We start from the raw sequence: 27,280 nt of genomic DNA, 5'->3' as shown, positions 1-27,280 counted from the left end.
AGCATTGCTTCCTGTTTAGAGTCTAAAGTCTGCAGTTCAAGTAGTGCAGACTCATCTGTTTTGAGCAGAGTTCTAAAATCTGAAATCAAGGAACCTGTTTGTTTTAGGGGTGATCGGGCTGAGCCGTACACTATACATGAGTGGGAAGCCATAGTGCTGTCATATTTGCGCAAGATAGGGACGCCAATCGAAGAACAAGCTGATGAAGTCCTAAGTAGGCTTTTGGGGCGGGCTCGTGAAGTTGTGAGGGTGGGCTTGCGTAGTAACCCTTCCATTGATTTGTGCAAAGGCCCGAGTCCTATTTTTGATTTGTTGAAACAACATTTCAGTGACACAGCTTTTTCTAGCATGCCATTAGCTGATTTTTATGGCACACTTCCACACGCTGGTGAGGATCCCTTTGACTATTGGCTGAGGCTGAATAGGGCCATGGATATGGCTGAGGACTGTTTAAAGAGACAGGACAAGAAGATTGACAATCTATCCAATGAGCTCACAGTAATGTTTATCAGACATTGTCCTGACCCTGAGCTTTCCCTTATATTCAAATGCAGACCTTTGGAACAATGGACGGCGGCTGATGTTCATGCACGTTTGGAGGAGTATGGAAGAGAGAGACGATGTGGCTCTGTTTCTAGAGCGCCCCCGGCCATTTCTCTTTTGAAACAGGAAGTTGCTGTCCAGCCTCCTGAAACAAAGGTTAGCAAAGCTGCTAAACCTGAGGCTGTTTTATGTCAAACTCAGCCTACAGAACCTGTTGAACCAATGGAGCGAATTTTAGCAATGTTGGAACGTGTCTTGGAGCATGGGCAATCAAGTCGTCAGGCTGGCACAGAGCGGTATGCGTTTAAGTCACAGAGAAACAGAGTGAGGCCTACTCTACCATGTGAGGTGTGCGGAGATGTTGGCCACACCACCCATTTTCACTGCAGAGCAAATCATCTGTGTTTTCTTTGTTACAAATCAGGTCATGCACGTGCAGAGTGTCCTAAAGCCAAAGCCTTCACTGCTAGTGTGATGCCTGAGACAGATGCTGTTCCACATACGGGAAACGACTAGGCCTGCATGTGGAGGGGGTGAGTGCAAGGCCTAATGATGACCCCCGATCATTGTTGGATTACGATCAGGAATCTGTATATAAAAGTGTTTGCGAAGAGTATAGTTCTCAATGTACAGTTGTCTTTCAAAATACTCAGAAACTTCAGCCATATGATGATCTCTTCTACACTTCAGTGATTATTGGTGGAAAGGTAGAGGCAAAAGCAATGCTTGACACTGGATCAATGGCTTGCACCATGAGCTCCAAGATCTTACCTCAATTGCTGAGTACTGGTGTGTTGTCGAACCTTTCACTTGCCCCGACAGATGTTGTTTTGGTTGGATGTGGAGGCACCAGAACTAACCCTTTAGGAGTGTGCGAGCTGGATATGAATGTTTACGGCTGTCATGTCACTGTTCCAACTTTGGTAGTCAAAGGCCAGGGTGATGATCTTATCCTAGGCAGTAATCTCTTGAAACATTTGATTCTTCAGCTGAGAGGTTCTTCAGAGTTATTAATAAGTGCGTCTGAACGTGAGTGTGATATCAATGAGCAAAGCAAGTTACTTGATCTACTAGCCAATGTGGAGAAGTGGAGAAATGGTCCTGTCCCTGACCTAGTGGGAACGGTAAAGATCAAAAAGGCAGTGTCACTTGAACCCATGACTGAAAACTTAGTTTGGGCCAAACTACAAAGCACTCATGACATCTCAGCTGGCAGTGCTGTCATTTTGGAGCCCAGTAGAGTTAAATCAAGGCCAAGGACAGTGCTGGTCGGGAAAACCGTAGCGTTGATGCGTGAAGATGGATGGGTTCCGCTTAAAGTGATAAACCCTTCAGAGCGAGCAGTGACTTTGAAAAGGAATTCTACACTTGCTGATGCTTTTCCTTGCATGGCTTTGCAGGATTTTGACTGTTCTGAGTCTTCTGATGGTTCCTCATTTGATTTAGAGCAAAAAGTTCAGAGAACAGCTGATGTTTTAACTGACAGACAGGATGAGATGAGTGTAACCGATGCTCTAAGTTTACCAGTCAGATTGGGACGTAACAACTCCTGTTCTGCTGATGACACGGCAGTCTTACACGACTTGGGCTTAGCTGACTTGGATGTGGAGTCGTGTGAAGTGTCTGCAGACTGCAAAACAAAGCTGGTGCAGCTTGTCTCTCAGTATCATTCTATCTTTTCCAGACACAAGTTGGACTGTGGAAAAGCAACAGGCTTTGTTCATCGTATCCGCCTGAGTGACGACAAGCCCTTTCGGTTGCCGTATCGACGCCTTGCTCCGAATCAATATGATAAACTTCGGCAAGCTTTGAATGAGATGGAAGAACGGGAGATCATACGAAAATCTAGTAGCGAATTTGCATCACCTCTTGTTCTAGTCTGGAAAAAGTCAGGAGATTTGAGAATATGCACAGACTTTCGTTGGATTAATGCTCGAACAATCAAAGACGCGCATCCCCTTCCCCATCAAGCAGATGCTCTTGCCGCTTTGGGAGGAAATGCCTATTTTTCAACCATGGACCTCACATCTGGCTATTATAATGTAGAAGTTCATGAAGATGACCGGAAATACACAGCATTTACATCACCTTTTGGGTTATACGAATATAATCGTTTACCGCAGGGACTGTGTAATAGTCCGGCCACTTTCATGCGGATGATGTTGACTATATTCGGGGATCAGAATTTCAACAGTCTATTGTGTTATCTGGATGACGTCCTGGTATTTGCACCCACCGAAGAGCTGGCGCTGGAGCGCTTGGAAATGGTGTTTAAGCGTCTCAAGACTCACAATCTTAAGCTTGCTCCGAAGAAATGTCACCTCTTGCGGAGTTCGGTCAAATTTTTGGGTCACATCATCAGTGCGGATGGTATTGCTACCGATCCAGAAAAAGTCACAGCCATTGCTTCTGTCACTGAGGATGATCTCATGGTTGAGGGTACCAATGTCCCCTGCCAGCAGAAAATACGGTCTTTTCTGGGTATGGTAGTGTTTTACCAGCAGTTTATTGAAGACTGTTCAGCCATTGCTAAACCATTGTTCAGTCTTACAGCTGGAAGAAAGGTTCCTCGTGGAAAATGGAAGCGTCGAATGTGTCAAAGAGAGCTGTCTGCTTCGGATTGGACTGAGGAATGCAGTCGAGCGTTTCACAAATTAAGGCAGGCTTTGCTTGATCAAGTCTTATTGGCTCATCCAAATTTCAATGAAACCTTCCTACTCTCAGTAGATGCTTCTAGTAATGGGCTTGGTGCCGTATTGTCACAGGTTCCTAGCAATGGGACGACAGCCAGGCCGATTGCTTTTGCGAGCAAGTCGCTTACCTATGCTCAGTCGAGATATCCTGCACATAGGTTGGAATTTTATGCCATGAAATGGGCGATTTGTGACAAATTCCATCACTGGCTCAGGGGTCAGAAATTTACTGTCTGGACAGACAACAACCCTTTAACGTACATTCTGTCCAAAGCAAAATTGGATGCTTGTGAACACAGATGGGTTGCTAAACTAGCACCATACCAGTTTGATATTAAGTACATTCCTGGTCCAAAAAACGTAGTTGCTGACGCCCTGAGTCGAGAGCCCTTTGTGCACCCTAGTGTACTCCATCGTCTGACAAGAGTCCCTTATGATAAATTGCTGGCAGAAGCTGCAGCTGTGCGCACAGGCTGTGTCCAAGATGTCTTCCGTTGGTCTACTCACCCCCTTGACAGTTCCTCCGATACTGAAGGAGTGGCCATTGCCTGTCATACAGCTAAAGTTTCCTTACCTGGAACAATGTCAAAGCAGGAAGTGGAAGCTGTTCTGCACTCATGCAGGCATAATGATAACTCCAAGTCACATGCCTTGTTGCTGCCTCACCTTCCACAAGCGATAATGCCATCAGAATCGCCGGACATTGATGTGCTGTCCCATGATTATCTAATGAAGATACAACAGGATGATAATGTTGTAAAAAGGGTGATTTGCTTTGTTGAGAGAGGACGGAGGCCAAATAGGAGGGAACGAATGAACGAGCCGAAGGCTGTCTTGAGGTTTATGAAACACTGGGGAAACCTGCTGATGAAGAATGGTGTGTTGCATAGGGTTTCAAAGAATAGTTTCACCAAGAAAAAAACTTACCTGTATGTCGTGCCTGAAGCAGTGAAAACCATGGTGTTGAAAGGCATTCACGATCAAGCAGGACACCAAGGTCAGCAGCGGACTCTGTATCTTGCTCGGCAAAGGTTCTTTTGGCTTGGCCTAGAGAAGGATGTGAAGGAGTATGTGAAGTGCTGTCGTCGATGTGTGATCAGCAAGACACCAGAACCGGAGGGTCGTGCACCGTTGGAGAACATCATTACAACAGAGCCCCTTGAACTCGTCTGCATAGACTTTTGGTCAGCGGAGGACTCTGCCAACCGGTCCCTGGATGTTCTTGTTGTTACAGATCACTTCACAAAGATGGCTAATGCCTTCTTGTGTCCAAATCAGTCTGCAAAAGCAGTGGCGCATCAACTGTGGCATAACTACTTCTGTGTTTATGGCTTCCCAGGCCGTGTCCACTCTGATAGAGGAGCCAACTTTGAGAGTGCTTTGATCGCTGAGTTGTTGAATATCGCTGGAGTCCAAAAATCGAGGACAACTCCATATCACCCAATGGGGAATGGAGCTTGCGAGAGGATGAACAGGACGCTGGGCAATATGATACGTGCTCTGCCTGCGAAGACCAAGCATAAATGGCCGCAAGTACTAAAATCTCTGACTTTTGCGTATAATTGCACCATCCACGAAACCACGGGGTATGCTCCTTTCCTGTTGATGTTTGGGAGGATTCCACGCCTGCCCATTGACCTGGTGTTTGGAACTGTTCTAGACGATCCTGATGTTGTAAACTATGACAATTACGTCCAGGCTCTTCGGAGAGATATGAAGGAGGCAATGTGTGTTGCACAGGCATCTGCCAGGAAACAGCTTAAGAGACATGCTGACTTGTACAATAGGAGAGTCAAGGGGGGACCAATTGATGTTGGTGATAGAGTTTTGCTTGCCAACAAGGGAGCACGTGGAAAGCGGAAGCTTGCTGACCTTTGGGAGACTACTGTGTACACTGTTGTTGGTCTTAATGCAGACAGTCATACCTACAGGATTCAGCACAGTGGTACTGGTGTTGTGAAGACTGTACATCGTAACCTTCTAATGCCAGTTAACTTTCTTCCACTTCCTGATGATGACTTGGAAGGTGAGCCATCCGAAAGCCACCTGAGTGGCTCAGAGAGTGTCGATTCTGTGGTTGCTGATGTGTCTGAGGATGCTACCAATTACAGAACACGAGAGTGGGTATCACAGCTACCTTCTGATGATGCAGACTTGGATAATGTGGAGGAAGCTACAGATGTTTTTGAACCAACACAGGCTGTGGATGCCACTCAGGCTAATGAATTAGACCATAATGTGATTGACAGCTCTAACACTACCCAGCTGGGACCAGAGGGTAATGAGGATGTTGAGAGTATGGACAGGAATGTACATGAATCCTCTGCAGAGCAAGTTGATAAATCTGCTTCTGTTTCTTTGAGTGTTTCAACGCCTATTGGTGGTTGTTTTGAGGAAAACAATTCAGTGTCAAATATCAGTGTTCATAACTTCCCTGCTGGAAGTTCACTAAGTCGTGTGAGATCCAGGGCTGGTAGATTGTTTAAACCAGTGACGAGATTCATTGAGATAATGAACCAGCAAAAAGTTCTGGGGTAAACATGAGTATGTTGCTTGAGTTTTGTATGTTAACTCATCTTTTTCTTTTTTTTCTCTTCTTTCTGGTATACATTTTGCGGTATTAGTTAATGCAAATGTTACTGTGATGTTTATATTGATGTATTTTGGTTATTTTAAGAGATTGTGATCTATTAATTTGAGACTGGAGTGACGTCTCGCTGCTGAGCAACTTGTGTGTCCAAATGTAGGAATTGTCATTGTTTAGCTAACATGTAACGGGCATGTTTATCTAAGAGTGTCTAGGGGATTGGCCACCCCTCTTTCCACTTGAATTCCTGTGGGGAATAGTGTTTACACTGAATTGAACTGACAATTTCATGAAATTTTGAACACTTTCTATGTTTTTTTTTTTTTTTTTTTTTTTCTCTTCTCTCTCTTATTAATGTATATGGTTCTTGAGGTTCTGTACCTGATGTAATTTTGGTCATTATTTTGGTGCTATTCTCTGTAGAAGCAAGTGGAATTCAGCAGGGGGGAGTGTAACAGGTCAAATATGTGTTTCCACTTGCTACAGTTATTTTCATGTATGGCCCCTTTAATTGCACTCTCCGCCCAGATCTGGTAGAATTATGAACTGGTTCCGGTAGAGTCATTTAGACTCGCGCCAGTCGAGAGTGAGAATGGCCGCGGTGAGTGAGTGCTCCGTGTGTTAAATATATTTTAGTAATTATATAACCATTTTAAGGGCTAATACTGAGTTATACGTGTGTTTAGAAGTATGTTGTATGATTTGGGTTTGTGTCACTGTTGTATGTATTGTAATATCAAGTTTAATGTTCACTTCCAATAGAATGCACGAGGGTGATTCCTGAAACTGATCACCGCTGTTCTATATTCACTGTCAACAGGTACAGACCAGTTTCAAATGTGTTATCAATTACTGTTTATGTAGTTTATGTAAAAGAGTCATTTAGACTCGCGCCAGTCGAGAGTGAGAATGGCCGCGAATGCACGAGGGTGATTCCTGAAACTGATCACCGCTGTTCTATATTCACTGTCAACAGAATAAACATCTTAAAGTGCGATTTGGTGTCCATCTGATTTCAACACAACACAACGCAGAGACAACACTGTTACACTAAAATATCACCAAAATTACTGGTTAATACAAGGCTAATGCACACTGCTAGCACTGTTAGCATCTGAAAAAGATACTTAATTATATATTTTTATAATATACTATGAAACTTATTTACTACTTGATTCTGCTTGGTCAATAAAAAAATACCTGAGCACACGACTCCTACATCCTCCTTGTGTTGACAGTCATGTTTCCCCCAGCCTGGAGAAGAGCAGTTCCACAGGGACGTCTCATTCCCCTCACACTCCACCTCATCCAGCCATATGGGTCCAGAACCAGGACCAAACCAGGCTGGTACCTGCTGGTTACTGAGGGCCACTCCACACTGCAGCTGTCTGCACACCACATGGGCATCTTTAATATCCCAGGAGTCATCACACACTGTCCCCCATGAGCCGCTGTGAAAAACCTCCAGCCTCCCTGCACAGTCTCCCCCAGAACCCACCAGCCTGATGGACCCGCGACCTGATATTCAGAGAGAGAAAAACACATTATTGATCACTAACAACTGAAGAATCTGCCCAGATGTTGTTGTTCTCACCAAGGCAGGTGATTGACAGCTGTTGTGTGGAGCTGCAGTTGAGAGTTTGTGGAGAGCTGCAGTTCCCCAGATGAGCTTCACTCCCAGAGCACTGGAAGCCCGTCACACACTCATGACTGTGTTCAGGACTGGATGAAGAGGAGCCGGAGAAGTTCAGCACAGAGCCACAGCCCAGCTGTCTGCAGACCACAGAGGATTCAGTGAGACTCCAGGAGTCCAGCAGAACTCTCCTCCAGACCTGATGGATGGAAACTTCCAGCTCCCCCTCACACTGTCTCTCTGCAGACAACCGCACCAGACCATCATGAACAGCCAGAGAGGAATCTAAGGAGAAGATATGATGTTTAATTTAAATATTGCAAGTTTGAAAATATGGTTTACATTAATACATTTTATAAAAAAATAAATGAACATAAAGAAAACTGAAATATTGCATTTATAGGCCTACTATTAAGTCTTTCAGGGGTATGAAATCAATGAAGTCAGTATAAACTCACTAGAGCAGACGACTCCAACATCTCGTCCATGAGAACATTCAGCTCGACTCCATGAAGTGACGGAACATTCTGAGAGTTTTGTTTCATTCCCGACACAGTCAAACACATCAGCCCAGATTTTACTACTTCTCTCTCCAAACCAGTCTGATCCCACAACAGACACAGCAATCCCACAATTCAGCTGTCTACAGAGGACACTGGCAGCTCTCATATCCCAGCATGCATCAGACACTGTGTCCCATTTACTGAAGAACTGACGTTCAACTCGACCAGAACAGACGTCAGGACCGTTGACCAGTCTGAGGTCAGAGTAACCTGGACAAAGAACACAGAGTTTACTGAAACTGATCAAACCAAGAAGAAACCAATCATACAATAAAATTTTAGAAAACAATTTGATTTCTCTATTGAAAGGCTGAGCATTGACATTTTACCAGAACATATCAGTCCCACGTCGTTGTCATGGGTGCAGTTTATATTCTGTGAGGTTGATGATGGACAGTGTCGAATGTGTGTTTCATCTCCTCTGCACTGAATCTCTTTTGATCCAATCTGACCCTTTCCTTTGCCAAAAGCATCTTCTCCCAGCACCTGTACAGGAGCCCCACAGTCCAGCTCTCTACACACAACCTCTGCATCCTGTTGGTCAAAGGCAGCGTCACACACTGAACCCCAGCCGCCTACAAGAAGCATCTCCACTCTCCCAGAACACAGGTGAGACCCGTCCACAAGTCTTGACCTTCCGTAGTTTATTGTTTCTGAATATTTACACAACAGAGAAGACCATCTGTCACTATGATTATAATATGGACATATAACAATATTCCTTCATTGATAATAGATTTTATAAATAGATAAAATGTAGTTGTTAAGACAATAAGATATACTTTTCATCAACTAGCTGCTTATGATTTGCTCTGATAACAATTACATTAAACTACATTAAATTGCTTATAAGATGTTTATCAATGAAAGTCTGATCAGTGATGTATTAACAGAGTGATGTATGGAGCCGCTCACCTGAGCATCTGACTCCAGCATCTTCAGGATGACCACAGTTATAATGAACACCCCATCCTAATGATCTACAGTTCTTCAGTGTTGACTCTGATCCACTGCAGGCCACAAAATCCATCCAGATTGGTCCTGATCCTTGTCCAAAGCGAGCATTACGCACAGCCTCTAGAGCCTTTCCACATCCTATCTCTCTACACACCACTTTAGCATCAGGCATACCCCAGTTGTTATGACACACTGTTCCCCACTGACCATTATGAAGAACCTCCACTCTTCCAGCACAGGGACTGTTACCACCAACTAACCTCACAGTCTCAAAATCTGTACATGAAAGAGAGAAAGGGATTGAATCATGCAAAGTCAAGTAACATAAGATTTAATAAGTTGGTAAATAGAAATAGAAATATATATATATATACTGTATTTCTAACTGGACAACTAAAGCTGGGCATGAATTTATAACAAAGTGATTTCTTGTAAAAGCTCAAATCATTTATAAAATGTAATTGATAATGAATGATCTAGTGTCAAGATCTTAGTTTCTAGATATTACAAAGTCTTCTATTCAGTTTGTAGTGGTATATGCCATCATAAACAAAGCACTTATTTAAAAATGTTAAATTTTACATCTAATTTTGCACTTACCAGATGTGGTTATAGTGACTATAGAGGAGAGTAAAACGAGTGTCAGAAATCCCTCCATCTTCTTCTGCTCGTCACACTGTTTGTTTGACTCTGTTTCTCCTCTGCTCCCTCAAACACACTGAAGAAACTGGCTCCTGTCAGTCCCCTAAAGAGAGAGAGACTCTCACAGCTGCCAATGACACTCACTGTTACCTTATTAGACACAACAGAGGAAATCATCAAACACAATCACTGACAAATCACACAGCAGCATTTTTATTTTCTCCATATATATCAATAAAGTGTGAGCGCTGATGAGCGGGACTCCTCCTCCAGTGTGAAGAAACACTTCACTGAGGACAGACTTGTGTCAGTCATATGTCAGCGTGGAGAGAAAGTCACTCTAAACTTACAGGAGATTGATAGAGAAACACTGCAGGTTATATTCAGCATCAAAGCCTGTATCTGCACACACAACATACAAGACTGACTGATGACTGACTGCTCGCTTACTTTTTTTTTTCACACACAAAAATAGTTTTGCTATAAATATAGAAGTTATAATTTTTTGGAGGAAATGTGCATAATATTTAGTGGAATTTAATAATATATAAAATTATAGGAAAATTAATAATATATCAAATTAAATGGACTGATTTGTGTACAACAACCAAGAGGGCTATTCAGATAATATTTGTAAATAAACATTAGTTTCTGTTCCAAAGTTATTAATTTGGCATCATGTCAAGCATTTGTAGCTGTAATGTATGGTTAATGCTGTAATGCTTGATTCATCCACCAGAAGGAGACAAAGAACTTGTTATTGTAAAGAGGAGCAGACTGGAGTCTTGACCTTGTGTACAAATTGACAGAATTTTTTTACAGAAATTGATCATTACTCTCTTTTTTTTTTACAGCTAATGTACAAATCTTTTTTTTTTTTTTTTTTGCGTAAAGCATATTTTACTGTACATTAATTTTAGTGGTATTTGTATTTTCTTATAATAATCATTAACATATAAAGCTCTCTCTCTCTCTCTCTCTCTCTCTCTCTCTCTCTCTCTCTATATATATATATATAACCTTATTAACTTTGTTTTGAAGTGTTTTACCTTTCCCAGGAACAGTGGTTCTTAACCAGGGGGTCAGGGCCCACTATAGGGGGCCTCAGCAAACTTCCATAGGGGTCCGCACTTAAAATATTACAATTAACATTTTATTATTATTATTTGCAATTTATTTTATATAATATAATAATAATATTAATAACATGTTTTTATTTTACGAGAAGTATTATTGCAATAGTAATATATTTATTTGTTGAATTTATAGTTCAAAAAATAATAAAATAAATTGTGAAAAATAATTATTGTAGTTGTTATTGCAGTTATATTGAATGAGTGAGAAAATGGGAGGTTTCCTTTTTGTCCTTAGCTGATCACATGCCTGAATTATAATTATAATTATATGTTCATCTATATATGATCTTAAATAAGTTGAAGGTGCAGTGAATTGTTAAATACTGGGTTGTTGTTTAATAGTGATGTTCTGAACTGGTAAGAGGTTCAGTCACAGTCCTGTTGAATCATTACTTTTTTGCCAATGAGCAAAGTACATAATTTCTCACAAGCCTCTGAAAAACGGTCCAATAATATCACTTTGAATTACAAATAATATAGCAAATGAATTACAAGAATATGGCAAATAGAAAAAAAAGCACACAGATGAAGTTAAAAAGAAACAACATGAAAGAAAAGCATATTCTCTTTCAGTTTAAATGTAGAAAATCAGCTAAATGTAATTGATCTGGTACATTTCAAAACTAAGTGCAACATAAAATATTGATGGATTGCAACTAAAACTTAATAATATACAGCAATTAAACTCCCCAAATATAGTCTGCTGTTAAAAAACAATAAATATTAATGTATTAATCAATTTATGTTTATAAAGTAACACATTGAGCTCTTCAATGTTTTAAATTTATTAGAATATTTAGTTATGAAAATTAAACAGGACTTATTCAGTGAGAGATAAAGCAGGACACAATAACTTACCAAACAGGTCTCTCACATCTTCATTCACATTATTACTCCCTCTGATACAAATGTGTCAATCATTATTTTCATAAACAAAACTCACACTGCGCTTTAAAGTATTATATATAATATATCAGTTATAAGGTAATAATGATTAATTGCTAAAGTTATTTTATATAACACTAATTTGAAAAGAAAAATATTTTATCAGGCTACATTCAAAACATTTTTATTTTAAACGCTCACCTGCTTTATTATTGGAGAACTGTCGTATGATGACGACATCACCATAGGTTTCTGATATGTCATCTGCAACAAAATATTACAAAATAAAATGCATGCATGTTTTGGATGGATGTTGAAAATTAAACATATTTAATGAAATCACATAAAATACACATGCATTTTCAAATAATGTTAATAATTATAGAAATAAAACTATAGCACGATGTGCTATAATAATCATTATAATAATCAGGCGTGATTCTGATAAGTATAAATGAATAAATAATATATGGAATATAATGTATGCAAAAATAATAAGCAGATACATACATTATATTTCAGTCCTCTAACCTGACAGAAACTTATCAGCATCTTCATACCCAGAATGCAGTTCTTCAGAAAGGACACTTCCTGTTATGGAGGGACGGCAGAACCATAAACATGTTCACAAAACAGACAAAATGTATCAAGTCTGAGAGGAACATGATCTAAATCACACACAGCAGCTTCAGGACACCATTCACAACAAAAAGACAATTTCACAGAAAATTCTGTCATCATAATCTAACCCTCAGGTCATTGTCGTTCTATAGACATTTCATCTTTGAAACACAAATTAAGATATTTTTAGTGAAATTATCTTTGCAATGTTTTTGTCCCTCTATTGAAAGTCCAATTAAACAAAATTTAAAAGATCCAAAAATGTTAAGAAGGAATCATAAAATTAATCCATATGATTTGAGAAAGTCTTTTAAAGAGAGGATTGCTTTATATGATGAACAGATTTAATTTAGCCTTTCATTTTTATCTAAACAATGATCGCCACACATACAGGTTTAAAGGTTTACAGGGATCGCCAAGCTCACTTTCGTTTGATGTTTTTTTATGGTAATTGTTAATTACATTCTAATATTGTAATCATCATTAAAACTCACATTAAATACTGTCCAGTATTAAGCAACAGTCTCAGACAGACACAGCAGCGTATAGGTTTCGTTTCGTTTAAAAAAAAAAAATTGCAGAATGAAGTGAGAAATTTTACAATTTACAAGTGCTGAGGGAAATTATATGAATGAATTCTATGAATGTATCTCTGAAGGAAACTGACTGCCTCGAGAAAAGGCCATTTTCTTTTCATTTTCCCTCCGTGTAACCAGTAGCCTATTGTTTATAAGCTCAGCTCTGCTTTGGTTACCGGGAAAACCAATATTATATTTCTTCTGTTCCATAAGCAGCACCTTCTGACAGAGAGTGGATTTACATTTTCATTCAGTCTGTCTGCGTTTTTGGTTTGTGAAACTCAGATCACATTTTTATGCTGTTGTAAATTTAACCATTCATAGAAGAAAAGCTATGTTCATTCTCAAAATCTAAACAACTCTGATAATAAGGTATGTAGACTTATTCATTGATCTCATAAAATACCTACAATAATTTGGACTCATCCTGTTTTTTAAAGTCATGTGAAAATCAAGCTTTTATTGTTGTTTATGTGTCTATGTGGTGTTTTATTTTATTTTTATTGTTTGTCCACAGTAGAAAACTTACATTAACAGGAAAGTTCTCTTCATGTTACAGGGTGTACAAAACCTAAAAATAATAATAATAAAACAACAACCACAGATAAACAATGTCATTAATTTAGAACATCCTTTAAATAGGAAAAATCAAAGGAAATTAGCAGAGATTAAAAGCGGTCTGATATGCATGTTGAGGGAGTTTCTTTATATATTCCCAAAGGGGAGATCATATCAACCAGAATTTTAGATTTTTGATGTTTGTCATAGGTGAGCTTTTAACCATGTAGCGATCTATGATGTCCACATTTTAAGGGATGGAGCTGTGATGCAGACCAAAGTAACTAAATGCATTTTTTAGCTGACTATACCAGGACAACAAATAGCTGTATTTCATCTTTTTTAAACAGAGTGTTCACATTAAGATTCAATTAATACAAAGCTGGGGTATCGAAGTGTAGTCTAAGAAGATCTTCTATTACACTATGTACTTTCTTCCAGTATGACAACATTTTGTCACAGTACCAAAAACAATGCATTAATGTATTTTTATTGCACTTGAAGCACAGGCCTGTAGCGTTGATAAACATCTTCTTACAGTTTTTTTCGATTGCTAAACGACAGTGAGCACAACTGGAGCTACATGTGCAAAACTCTAACTACAGTCTGCACTACCAACAGTCACCTGAGCTAAACAGTTCACATCACCTGCAAAACTCACTCCAAGCAACACAACTCTTAACACATGGCTCAAAACAGGCTCAGTGCAGCCAAACACTATGCACAACCCTCACTGAGATAACACACACTGTCACTCACAACACACTGAGAGTAAAAACACTAGCATCAAACACCAATACAGAAAATACAAACTTTTTATCTTTACAGTTTGAACAATTTCAGTGACTTCATACAAAGTAATATTTTCTTCAAAGAAAAGAGTGACATTCTTTCACATGATTTATTTAAATTTTTAGAACATAACAATTCTTTTAAGGTAAATGAAAATTAGCAGTTTGCTTCAATAGTCTATAGTAATTTACGGAATTACAGTAATGAGAAAAAAAAGGTAGAAACTAAAAGTACATACTGTAATTCGAACAAATAATTGAGGGGCTAATCCTGCCTCTCTCTAGCATCAGGCCACAGGTTTTCATCAACATCACATCTAATGTTCTCTCTGCCATGCACCTGGGGAAGAACCTTCTGGAGTGCCTTATCCATCCCTGGCAGTCGTGTCCTCACATCCGGCACGCATGGCTTCCAAAAGAGACATTCATGTGGGTGGTGACCAAACACTTTCCACCTCCACCCATACAGAAGAAAAAAAATATTGAAATATATTTTACGTAAAGTGTCGAAAATATATGTGGCATATATTCTAAATACATTGAAATATATTTGCATTGTTGGTCACTTATATTTATCATTTTGAAATATATTCTGAAATAACAAAAATATATGATGTTACAGTAAGTGTGAAATATATTTACATATATTTACATAAGTAGTATTAACATATACTTTGTGTCACTTTTGGTTGATTTATGACCCTTGTCACTAGTGATTGACAGGGAATCCATGCGTCACTCAAACTGACTGGTCAGTGGGTGTCAAATGTTTTTACAGGGGGAACGTCTGTATGGGGGAAACTGTTGCTGATTGTATTTTCCTTTGATTGTTGGGGGTGAAGTTCACCCAAGCAGGTATTGCGTAATGTTGACACCCTGAGTGTCAAAATCGTTGTTGTTTGATCAATAGGGTAGCCTATATGTTAACTATAGTCAAAGTATTTGAGTCAAGACATTCAGGAATACCATTACCCCTACACCACACTGGCTATATTCATTAAAATAACATGTCTGGGGATGTTCTTTTAAGTCAAGTCATTTCATTTATATAGCACTTTTAACAATGCAGATTGTTTCAAAGCAGCTTTACAGAGATAAGCCACCCGCTTCGGATGTTATCACCCGATTGAATGGACATTATCAGTGGTTATCGGCCCATTCGTATGGGCTAGTAGTTCTCTGAGCCATCTTCAACCTGGAATATAAATGGATATAAACTTGCCTTTACATATATTTCACAATCAGCCCACTAAATCCATGCAGCTTGGTTAAAACCTTATTTACAATAATGCAATATGGACAACTTATAAACAAACTTACCACTGCAATCTTGGAACAGTTTTTCCTAATCTGGGAATCAAAAGTTGTAAAATGAGATGGACAAAGTCAAGTACAGAGAAACATAAGCAGGAAAGCAGACAGATAGAAAGACCGGTGTATAGGTTTTATGTTTCAAGTTCAAGGTTAATTCAAGTAATGCATTTTTGTTAGCCTGTTGTTGCTAGCTTACATAAATCAAAATAGAGCTAGCACAAACCTGATATCACTATCACTATATACAGTAGGTATACGAGCATGATATAGCCTGAATGAAGAGTTTGTATGAAGCAGATACAAAATATATGTACAGTGTAGTCATTACACAGAACGCCTTTAAGGCTAAAAGGTGTAATTTACAGGAAACTCGGTGTAATAAATCGTTTTTTCCCTCATCTGCTAACTTTTTTTAACTCATTAGTTAGCCATGGTGGAAGCTAAATTGTTAGTAATACTAACAGTTTTGTTTCGATTAAAAAAAAAACAACGTTTTTGTAGTAAACTGTAATGCTAGCTTGACCGGTAAATACAGTAAATGCAAATGAAAAAAAAAAAATCAATAAAAACAATATCTGGTATTTCGTTTAAACTCTTTAATATAACAGTTTTTTAAAAATGTTTTTTTTTTAGCTCATAAACTAAATAGGAACAGTTGAAAATGTCTTAATTTTCTGTCATTTTACCTGAAAGTCGCGGGAGGTTTGAGGTCTGGCGGCGGACTGTATTCCTAGGGGACTGGATCGAGAGTCTTCCTGTATGATGCTGATCAGCGATGTGAATAGATGATAACAACCTACTGCACCTGCTAGGAGGCACAGTAGGGCCCTACTAGCCCATACGAATGGGCCGATAACCACTGATAATGTCCATTCAATCGGGTGATAACATCCGAAGCGGGTGCACCAGCGTATAATTTAAGGTAACAGATTGTTTTGGCTTTATAGCGGTTCTTTAATAAAGTTTTTTTCCAGCTAAAGTTAGTTTTGATTGATACGCTTCCGTTGCAACGATCATTTGTTATTAAATTAGACGACACCGTTCTACACAGACTTTAAATGCGAACCTGTGATAAACGCTGATGGTGCTCATATGCGCATTAAGAATTGGTTCTATAGTTATGTGCGTTTGAATATATGTGCGCAGGTTTGTAATTCCCTACAAACCAAGCCTAAACAAAGTACTGGTCTTTCCTTATAAATTTTGATACAGAATTTTATTTTATTTTGTCAGGTACACAAAACGAATTTTCCCGACAACGCCTTATCTGTAGAGTGGTAAATGTTCTTTTAAGAACAACTGTGTGTGTGGTGTGTGTGTGTGTGTGTGCACACCTCAGTAGGATCAGTAGTACCTGAACTTTAGGTTTTATGTTAATGCCTAAGACAAAGACTCAGACACGTTCATCAAGCCAAAGAGTCCTAATTACCCACACACCCCGTGCTATATTCTTCTCAACAAGTAAAGGTGTCGTTTTTTCTGGAACATCTGTATCTGTTTCCCAGACGCCAATAGGATCAGTGGTAAAAAGACAAAGAATCAAACATTTATCTAACTCACAGTGAAGGTGTTTGCGAGTGGAACTGGCGGGGGAAGAGTGCATCCTAAATGGGTTTGTTAATGGGTTTAGGACAGTTGCTTAGGCTAGCCTAGATGTTTAAAGAATGACACTTCATCAAAAGCTTTCTGGTGATTCTCTGGGCTCACACACAAAAACATCTTTTTAGTGTATATAAATTTGGTCGTTACTTTTGTTATTTTAGTATTTTTTAAAGAAAATGTTTTAGTTTTTAACCCAACCCATAGTGTGTGTGTGTGTGTGTGTTGCAAAACAACAAATTTACATATTTTACTACAAAATTTTGAGTAAAATAAGACACACAGGGATTTTAAACATTCAAACATTTTATACATTTGTTTGCCATACAAAAAGCAAGAAAAGTTGTCTATTTCCTTTAAATAAAACTTTTACTTTATTTTATTCTTTAAAACAGACTGATGACCAGCATCTTTTATTAGTACTGTAGCCGAGCAGTTTCCTCACATGAGTAAAACACAATTTTCACTTAGAAAACTTTTTAAATGTATGCATGTACCTTTTTTCTTTTGACAAACCTACATTTCAAATTATACCTGTGTGTGTGTAACAACCACAAGGGATACATGTTGACGCCTAAGTTTCGGGTACAGTGCAAACATGCAATACTCAATCAATAATAAATCTAATCTTAGTGTAATCTTCGTGTGGTCAGAACACAAAACTTTGTTGAGTGATCCAGACAAAGCTTCATGCTAGAAAATATCATGGAAGTCACTAGCCCTTCAACATCCAGCACAAAATTAAAGAGATGAGCTTAGGATGTTTCGACTATTACCATCTTCTTTGACCCCCAAAAACGGGTGATATCAAGGTTCTATCAAAGCGACACAATATATAGTTAGATATTTGTGTATGTGTGTGTGTGTGTGTGTGTGTGAATAGTTGTTTTATCACTCCACTAGTGTCCATCTTATTCAGATAGCACTATTTTGTTTGTTGGACTCTCCTTTGAGAACTGTCAACATTCGGTGTTTATAGGAATAAAAGCAAATTAAGAATTTGAGTGATAGTCTTTCTGCTTGAGAGTGTTTGACTAAGTTGATATTTTTTAGTGCAACTTTACAGCTATCTATGATGTGGGATCACATGAAGCATCAGCACGAAAAGTAAGTTATTCTGTTTTACACTTAATCTGTTACAACTGATTCGAATCACATCTGACTATTGCACTGAGAGCTGCACATTCATTAATGTTTGAGGCTGGTAAACAAAGTGCCACACTCCGGTAAAACCTGCAGATAAAATTAAAAAATGACGTGTGCAGAAATCACCATGTAAAATTAAGACCCCAAATCACTAAGAAAATAAGTTAGGCCATACAAAAATTGTTTATGATGCATACAGAAAATAGAAAACTCAAATGATGAGCAATTTGTAAGTTTGTTACACGTTTGTAAGTATGGTTTTGCAAATGACTTTTTATTACAACACTAGATTAGTCATCTTGTTGAGATGACACTGTTCACATTTCTTTGTTTGTTGGCCTGTTTTGTTTTAGGCGAAGACAAACCGATGTAAGTTCATGCTATTCCGCACATGCGAAAACGTGTGTGATGAACGCAGGCCTTTCATTTAAGAGGCGTTTTAAATATATGACTGAGCTTTCTCTTTTTGACAAACCAGTATTTCATATATTACATTATACTTAATATTATATTAAGTTATTTAACGTCCACAGAATTGTTTATTTCAACGTCCCGCTTAACATTAAAGATTATAGTTTGTTTTCAATTGTTATCACCATCTTCTTTGACTCAAATAAAGGTACTATATATGTGCTTAAAATCTTTGTACATTTTTTGCTCTTCTGTCAGATTTGTTAGAGGAACTATGCCACACTGTTGTAATGCAAACTCATTAAGAACTATAAAGTTACATATCCTTATAAAGACTATGAATAAAATTCAAACATATTCGTTATACAGGATTTATGTGTACACAAAAGTAAATTCGAGAGGTCAATTTATTACGAAAGAGTGTAAGGCATATAGGAAAAGAGACAATTAGCCATAAAGAATACAGAAATCCTCTCTCCTGGTCTATTGTGAAAGTTTATGTCGATACAGTATGGAAAATGATATTTTTCCACTAATCGATGACCCGCTTTACATTTAGTTTCTTTGTTTTGTACAGTTTGTAAAGACTACTCTCTGAGCGTGGTCAAACATGTTCATAGGAATAATGAAAACATGAACAAATACCGCATTTTGAGAATTAAATGTCAGTAATTCTACATGACACTGCTTGAGACTAAACAAATGAAATTTATTTTAGGACATCTTTCTGGTAGAGATGTTCCGATACCCTTTTTTCCTTCCCGATACCGATTCCGATACCTGGACTCAGGGTATCGGCTGATACCAAGTACTAATCCGATACAGTGTATACAGCTGCAATTCATACTAGCCCTGTATGAATTGATAGAATTATTTTATAAAAGGTATTTTAGTTTTACAATATACCTGTATAAAAAAGTGCAACAAATAAATCTAGGAATCTAAAAAATGATATATGAATAATAGGGGTGTAACGGTCCACAAAATTCATGGTTCGGTTCGATACCATAAACTGGTGTCACAGTTCGGTACGTTTTCAATACAGCAAAAAGAAAGAAATGCCAGAGAAATTTCCTTGATTTACATTTTTTTTTTTTTTTATTAACATCATAAAGTATGATCATTTTTTACTTTGAGCAATGATGGAGCTATAATTGACATATAAAACAAAAACAGCTGCTTATAAAAAAAAATGAAATGTAATATTGTAGTAGTTAAGTTATAAACAAAGGTTTATTTTATTTCAGATTAACATTTGAGGGCAGCAATTTTATTCATAATGTCAAGATAAAACCAACGTAACGTTACTTGAAAGCACAATGTTCCTGGTTTCCAAGTCACCGCTGTTTGATCCGTTAATAACGGAGAATGTGAATGCTTCTCACTAACGTAGATCTCGCAGCGATGTTATTACTTCAGTGGCGAATTCAAATGCTTTCTTCACTGGATCTCTTAGCGCTGTGTAGCAACAGTGTAACAGTTAGCTTGATCAAGATCGGCTCGCGCTGCATTGGTCCAAACTGTTTAATGGTCCGTGAAGCACAAAATAACAAGTAGCGCAGTTTTGTTCCGTTTTTATTACGTTTGCCATTTGATGTTGGGCGCCAGCGTCTCTTACATTATGCGCTTGCCGCGCGCCTGCATTAGAAAATTTGCGTTTTCATTTCTTCTTCGCTGCTCTAAACAGTGATTGCTTGTGGCAACAGCACAACTTCCTGTGTTGCCACAAGCAACCACTGTTTAGAGCAGCGAAGAAGAATGATCTCCGATTTGCAGCGTAAAGCAAAGCTAGCGTGCATAACTAGGTATTGTTTAATAAAATGGTATCGGATCGGTACATGGGTAGATGTACTCGCCGATACCGATGCCAGAATTTGTATTGGTATCGGCGGCATTTCCGATACTAGTATCGGAATCGGAACAACCTTACTCTCTGGTCTATCTACGCTGTGGGATCGCAAGACACAATGAACCAACATGAAAAGTGAGTTATGCCGTTTTTCTGTTACCTATTCAACCATTACACTTCAAACTTTTCGAACTATTACACTTAAAACTCTGCATTTCACCGCACAGTCATAGATACACAGTTCTTTTGTGTTTGTCTCTAAACAACTGTTAAGTAAATGAACTACAGTTGATAAGTAGTAATTTTAAGTGAAAGGTGCAATGTTTCTGTCCATGCCAATACTTTGACACCTGTGTTTTGGACGTAGGCCTATGTCTTTTAGGTTTGATCCAGAAAACAGACGGTGTGTTTTATGTCTTAATATTTTGTTCTCCTTTTTTCTTTTTATGAAAACATGCAGTTTTTGTTCACATCAGCAGAGTACCAAAATGTTTTAGTATATCGTAAATTTCAATAGTTAGCTAGCAAATGCAAGTGAACTGTTTATTACTGTGATAATTTACAGTTATATGTGAAACAAGCTCAGTCACATCAGAGTTGAATTGGAACAGTTATTGTCACGCATGTTTAACAGTGCTAGTGTTCTTGGCCTCATCAAAGTTCACACAAGGCACAACGTTTTCACTGTGGTGCGTTTCATTCTTCCAAAGTTCCATTGCTTCAAAGTTTAATTGTAGCATGTAACAGTTTGGAGACATTTTTTTATTATTATTATTTTTATGGTACTTTGGTTTTGCGTGCACTTTTCCTGAAACAAACTGTTTTAGAAACTGTTAACCGTGTGTGTGTGTGTGTGTGTGTGTGAGTGTGTCTGTCTTCCTTACACTTTGAAAAACAACCGTTTCCTCTAATCTGCTGTAATTTTAGTGATCTCTAGATGTTCTCGGCTTCTCTTTGTTCAAATAAGACAATGCTCCCATGAATTTTGGGGTGGTATGTGGATATAGAATGCAGCACAAGGAACTCTTAAATATTTAATCTAATAAAACATCTATGTAGTGTTTTTAAAAACACCGTAAAACAAAGGTATGAAGACATCTTTCTATCAGAGACCTTCACAATCTATTTGTAAAACAAAATACAGTGCATCAGAGTACAACAGTTTACCAGCAAATTACTGTAATCACTTTTGTTTGAAGAAAAAACTGGTTAATCTCACTAAGTGTGATGTTTTATGACTACTGAAGGTGTCACATCCTTAGAGCATTACAACCCTGGATGTTTCTCACCTACAGCCCAGCCTCCTGAATTTGGTATTTAAATAAGATTTAGGATAGTAAGTAAAAATGTAGTGTTACAATGCTACTCCAAAAACTCCACTCTAGAGTGATGTGTGTAACACCGATAAGAACAGCAACAGATGAACAGTTAACAAGCTTAAACAGATGAAGACCTTCACTATCCACTCCAGAAAATTAGTTTGACGAAGTTTCTACATGAAGATGAAGATTTTGTGAAACAGGACTTTCTGATGTCTGAGGATCGTGTAGGAAGATTTGTGTTTGACAAGGGGTCACACACACAGTCAAACTCTACGCTATGGAACCTTACGAAGATTATGTACATAGAATGTGGTTTTCTGCTTTTGACTGCCATAGACTTGCCATTTTACTACACCAAAAAAAAGAAAAAAAAATGTATTGGTATTAGTGAAAAATAAAATGCGTGAAGATTATGCGTGGCACTAGTATTATTATTTTATTGTTTGTATGCAATGCCATGTTTTTCATTTTCTTTACTACTTCAGTGTATGAATATATATTCAATATTGTATGTGCATGAAATAAAAGGTTGAGTCACTTAACTTGTTATTGTTTTGTGACTCCATGTCTGAGCTCGTATAAAAAAGTAACTTACACAACTTGCGACCCTGATTCTTTAGGAGGTGAAAAAACAAAACAAAAACAAAAAACAAAAACATATGCTCTGGTGAATTGTTCACAAAAAGATGCATAACATGCATTTAGATAGTAGGGTGGAATTTCATTCTGTGCAGACTTTAACTTCTATGATAATGTTAAGATGAAGTTATGTTATGATGGTTCAGTTAAAGACTTTTAGGTGACATTGTCATATTAAATTGTCTTGAGTAAAAATAAAACTCAATGTTGTATAACAGCACTGATAGATAATAATTTAAATGTTTTTCAAAAATATAGAAATTGATAAAACCAACGTAACGTTACTTGAAAGCACAATGTTCCTGGTTTCCAAGTCACCGCTGTTTGATCCGTTAATAACGGAGAATGTGAATGCTTCTCACTAACGTAGATTACTACTTATTAACTTTGTTGATTATGATCAATCTAAAAAAATGCCAATTACATGTAATTAATCTGATCTTGTTACTCGCTAAATTCCACATTCATAAATCTAAATGCTAAACCTCTCTTTCTTGTTTTTATGAAAGAACTTTAAAAAATACCTCTTTTCAATTATACATTGTCGGAGAACTTTTTTCAGTGTAATGTAATTCTCATTATTTGTAACTCATTATAACTCATAACTCTCATTATAGATTTATGATGCTGGAAGACTTTTAATGAGAACATACCACAGAGGAGTCTTCTGACCAAATTGTAAGTACCTTTTGAATGCTTATGGTTTAGGTCAGATTTGACTTTCTTTATCTTACCTGAGAATAATAAAAATATAATAAAAAATAATAAATAGGTAAAAGGTGTTAAGAGTAAAGTACACACCGTAAAACAGTACACATACATTATTTGATCCTCAGAGAATATCATATGAAATGAATTCACAACACATTCGCAATGAAAAAAAAAAAGATTTATCATGATCCAAATGCTTCAAAAAGTATGAAAAAACACAGCTTCAGCTAGTTTTTTAGGTTACTAAAGTACAAATGCAGCTATATAAGACTCAAAAAGACAAATTCTCTATTTAATAATAATAATAGTTTATTTGTTCATAAGTAGTTGTAGTTGCAGTAGTAATAATTACAATGATAATATCTAAATATTATAAATAATATTTAAATAAATTTTATTTAAATTGACAAATCTACTAAATCAATTTTTTACTTAACTCATTATTTATTATTAATAATAATAACAAAACGTATTAAATAATGATGGAAATAATTCATTTAATAAATGAACAACAATAATTGATCATTCATTATAAAATAATAAATGTCATAAATAATAATTATTATTATTAAATAATTAATTAAATAAACCAAATTTAAAATTGGTAAAACTATAGATTTAATAAATGTAAAAAGTCAACAGATTTAATAATGTAATAATTGTTTAATGTAATTTTAATATTAATATTATTTTACATTTTGTTTTATTTTAAAATGAATAATACATTATTATCATTATTATTGTTGTTGATGTTGTTATTTATTTATTTATATTTTTATTCTCCCTTGGTGGAAGTGGAAAGGAGTCAGCCTTAGTTAACGCATTAACTTTTCTGTAATCTGTACAGAACCTTGAAGTACCGTCGGGCTTGGGGACGAGAAGACATGGTGAACACCATGGACTAGAACTAGGGGCTGCCAAGTTGTGTTTAAGTAAATACTGAGTTTCTTGCTTCATCAGTTCTTTCTTAAGTGGATTTACTCGATAAGCACTTTGTTTAATAGGCGCATGTGAACCAACATCAATGTCGTGTTTTAGCACGTGTGTAGTCGTAGGTGAGTCACTGAACAAAGTCGGATACCTCTTTACCAAATTTAGAATGTCAGCCTGGGCAAATAAAGACAAGTGTGACAATTTTGTTGCAAAGTTTAACAGAGTTTCTGAATTGGGCAACCGAGCGGTTGAGAACGCAGCACTGTTCATCTTCAAACCATCAATTTCTGGTGAATATTCTGAGGGTGATACATTTACTGGAGCGACAGTGACAACAGGGATCTTAGTCTCAGTGTTAGAGCGAGTCACATATGCCTTCAGCATATTGATATGACAGACGCGTGACTTTTTCTTACGATTTGGGGTGTCAACAACATAATCAGTGACACTCAGTTTCTCTTTAATATCATAGGGCCCAGTAAATTTAGCCTTAAGTGCCGAACCAGGCACAGGAAGTAAAACGAGAACTTTCTCTCCAATTTGGAATGAGCGCTGTACAGCTTTTTGATCGTAACGAGTTTTCATTTGGTCTTGGGCAGAATCAAGAGAGCGTTTTGCCAGCTTCCACACTTTATGAAGTCGCTCACGAAACGAGCTTATGTAATCTAGGACGTTCGTTGTGGGAGACGGACGATCGGAGGAAAGGATCTGCTCCTGCAAAATTTTCAAGGGTCCACGCACGGAGTGGCCAAAGATCAATTCAGCAGGACTGAATCCGAGAGAAGCTTGAGTCGTGGTACGAATCGCAAACAACAATAATGGGATTTCCTCATCCCATTCTTTCTGTTGATCAACGCAGAAAGTTCGGAGCATGGACTTGAGAGTTTGATGAAATCTTTCGATTGCCCCCTGTGACTGAGGATGATAGGCGCTAGATACCTGATGTTTGATGTTTAATTTTTTTATTACTTTGGTGAACACTTTAGACATAAAATTGGTTCCTTGATCGGACTGAATGTATTTCGGTACTCCAAAAGTGGTGCAGAATTTAACGATTGCTTTGACAACTCCATGAGCTTTAAGAGAGCGTAGTGGTATCGCTTCAGGATACCTGGTCGACGTACACATTAATGTCAACAAGTAGGAATTTCCAGATTTTGTTTTGGGTAACGGCCCAACGCAATCAATCAAAATACGTTTGAATGGTTCACCAAGCACAGGTATTGGCCTCAATGGGGCTGGAGGAATGACTTGATTGGGTTTACCGGATAACTGACACGCATGACAAGATTTACAGAATTTAGAAACGTCTGATTTCATGGAAGGCCAAAAGAAATGTTTCAACAGATTATCATACATTTTTCGAACTCCTACATGACCAGAAAGTTCATGGTCATGTGCCACACTCAACACTTGTTCTCGGTAGGGTTTTGGAATGACAACTTGAACAACAGTGCCCCAGTCATCCTTAACATGACCTGGAGACCACTTACGCATGAGAACTCCGTCTTCAAAGAAGTAACCCACTGGACACTCTGGCAAAACGCTCGGCTCAACAACAGCTGCAACACAGTGACACAGAGTTTGATCGGCACGTTGTGCCTCAATTAACATGGTTTTTCCAAATGGGAAGTCAACATTGGGAAGTGCACACATTTTTAACTCAACTGCATCAACTTTTTCCTCGGTCTCATCAGAATTATCAGCACACAAAAAGGTTTTTGACAGATCGACAGAGTCTTTAAATTTCTGAGCTTGAGCTCGAGTCACTACACACGTACTAAATACATTGGGAAATTCTTTATGCAATGCATCTTCATTGTGCGCATCGGGAACGTCTATCACTTCTGGCAAACAGAAAACTTTGTCACCTGCCAGATCGTTTCCTAGAATGAGCGATACACCTTTAACAGGTAATTCAGCCCGAACTGCCAGTTTAACGTTCCCTGAAATAATCCCAGAACGTAAATAAACATTGTGCAAAGGAACTTTAACTACAGTGAGATCAATGCCTTGCACTAGCACACTGGAACCGCAGTTTGAATGTTCAGAAAAGGGCAACACACTCTCTAAAATAAAGGATTGCGCAGCGCCAGTATCACGGAGCATACAAACGCGTTTTGTTTCAGAGTCTGCTTCGTTAAACGACACAACACCATCAAAAATGAACGGCTTAAAAGCAGATTCAGCGACTGTATCCAGAGATACTGGCTCGGGGGAAAAGACATGTCGCTCAACTAACACAACGCTTTTGGAAGTGTTTGCTTTCTTGCCAGCTTTACGCTTCAGAACAGGGCAGGCGGAAATGAGATGTCCCACCTCATGACAGTAAAAACATTCACGGTTTTCAGTAGAATCTGCTCTCAAAACATTCTTAGGTACCACTGGGGCATCCTTAGAACTGCGAACACGATCAGGGAAATTACGTTTTGTGGGTGAAAACACTACTCTGTGTGTAAGTACGAACTCATCTGAAAAAACTGCAGCAGCAGAAAGAGAGGACACTTTCTGCTCATTTAAGTAAACCACGATTTTCTCTGGTAAACAATTCTTAAACTCCTCCAAAAGTATTAGTTCTTTAAGCTGCTCAAACGTGACTATTTTGTTTGCGGCGCACCACTTCTCAAACAAACTTGCTTTGTCTCTAGCGAACTCAACATATGTTTGACTAGGGGTTTTCACATGATTACGGAACTTTTGCCGATATGCTTCGGGAACTAATTCATACGCACGCAAAACGGCATTTTTCATTACTTCATAGTCCAAGCTCTGTTCAAGCGTTAACGCTGAACAGACTTCTTGGGCTTTACCCACGAGTTTACATTGTAACAACAGCGGCCAAACATTCCGCGGCCATTTCAACCCAGCAAACACGTGACGTAACGGCGACCAAAAGTGACGTCAGTATTGGTCGTGGGTTCGTCACGTCACCAAAAGACTATGCCACGACGTTGTGGCAACGTCATCACAAGGTAGTCTCGTGACCACAGCTCTTGGTCGCTTCCTTACCTTCCCACAACGTTGTCTAAAGACCAGCTGATGACTAATTATTTTGGTCATTTTCTAACCTCCTCACCACGTCTTAGCCACGTCATTTCTTGACTTTAAGCAGATGTACATTTTAATAGAAGAATTTGTTTTCAGATGTTTTATATGTACAGGTGCTGGT

The 27,280-nt window shown here is 37.9% G+C and overlaps 1 protein-coding gene across 1 annotated transcript in view; it reads right to left on the bottom strand.

The window, feature by feature from the left end:
• Positions 1-25,767, bottom strand: part of LOC311082249 (antigen WC1.1-like) — a gene marked incomplete at its 5' end in the record, with an annotated part of 31,487 nt that extends 5,720 nt beyond the window's left edge. Inside the window, 7 exons of the mRNA XM_084112981.1 lie at positions 7,024-7,341; positions 7,418-7,741; positions 7,915-8,229; positions 8,935-9,252; positions 9,654-9,768; positions 24,268-24,954; positions 25,486-25,767. Of these exons, the coding sequence (XP_083969107.1) occupies positions 7,024-7,341; positions 7,418-7,741; positions 7,915-8,229; positions 8,935-9,252; positions 9,654-9,768; positions 24,268-24,954; positions 25,486-25,767 (2,359 nt within the window). The remainder of the gene's footprint in view (positions 1-7,023; positions 7,342-7,417; positions 7,742-7,914; positions 8,230-8,934; positions 9,253-9,653; positions 9,769-24,267; positions 24,955-25,485) is intronic.
• Between the last annotated feature and the right edge of the window lie 1,513 nt (positions 25,768-27,280).

Source organism: Abramis brama, assembly GCF_963993115.1.
Source record: "Abramis brama genome assembly, chromosome: 4".
NCBI lineage: Eukaryota > Metazoa > Chordata > Actinopteri > Cypriniformes > Leuciscidae > Abramis > Abramis brama.
The sequence above is the reverse complement of the archived record's forward strand: the minus strand, read 5'-3'. Positions and strand labels throughout refer to the sequence as shown.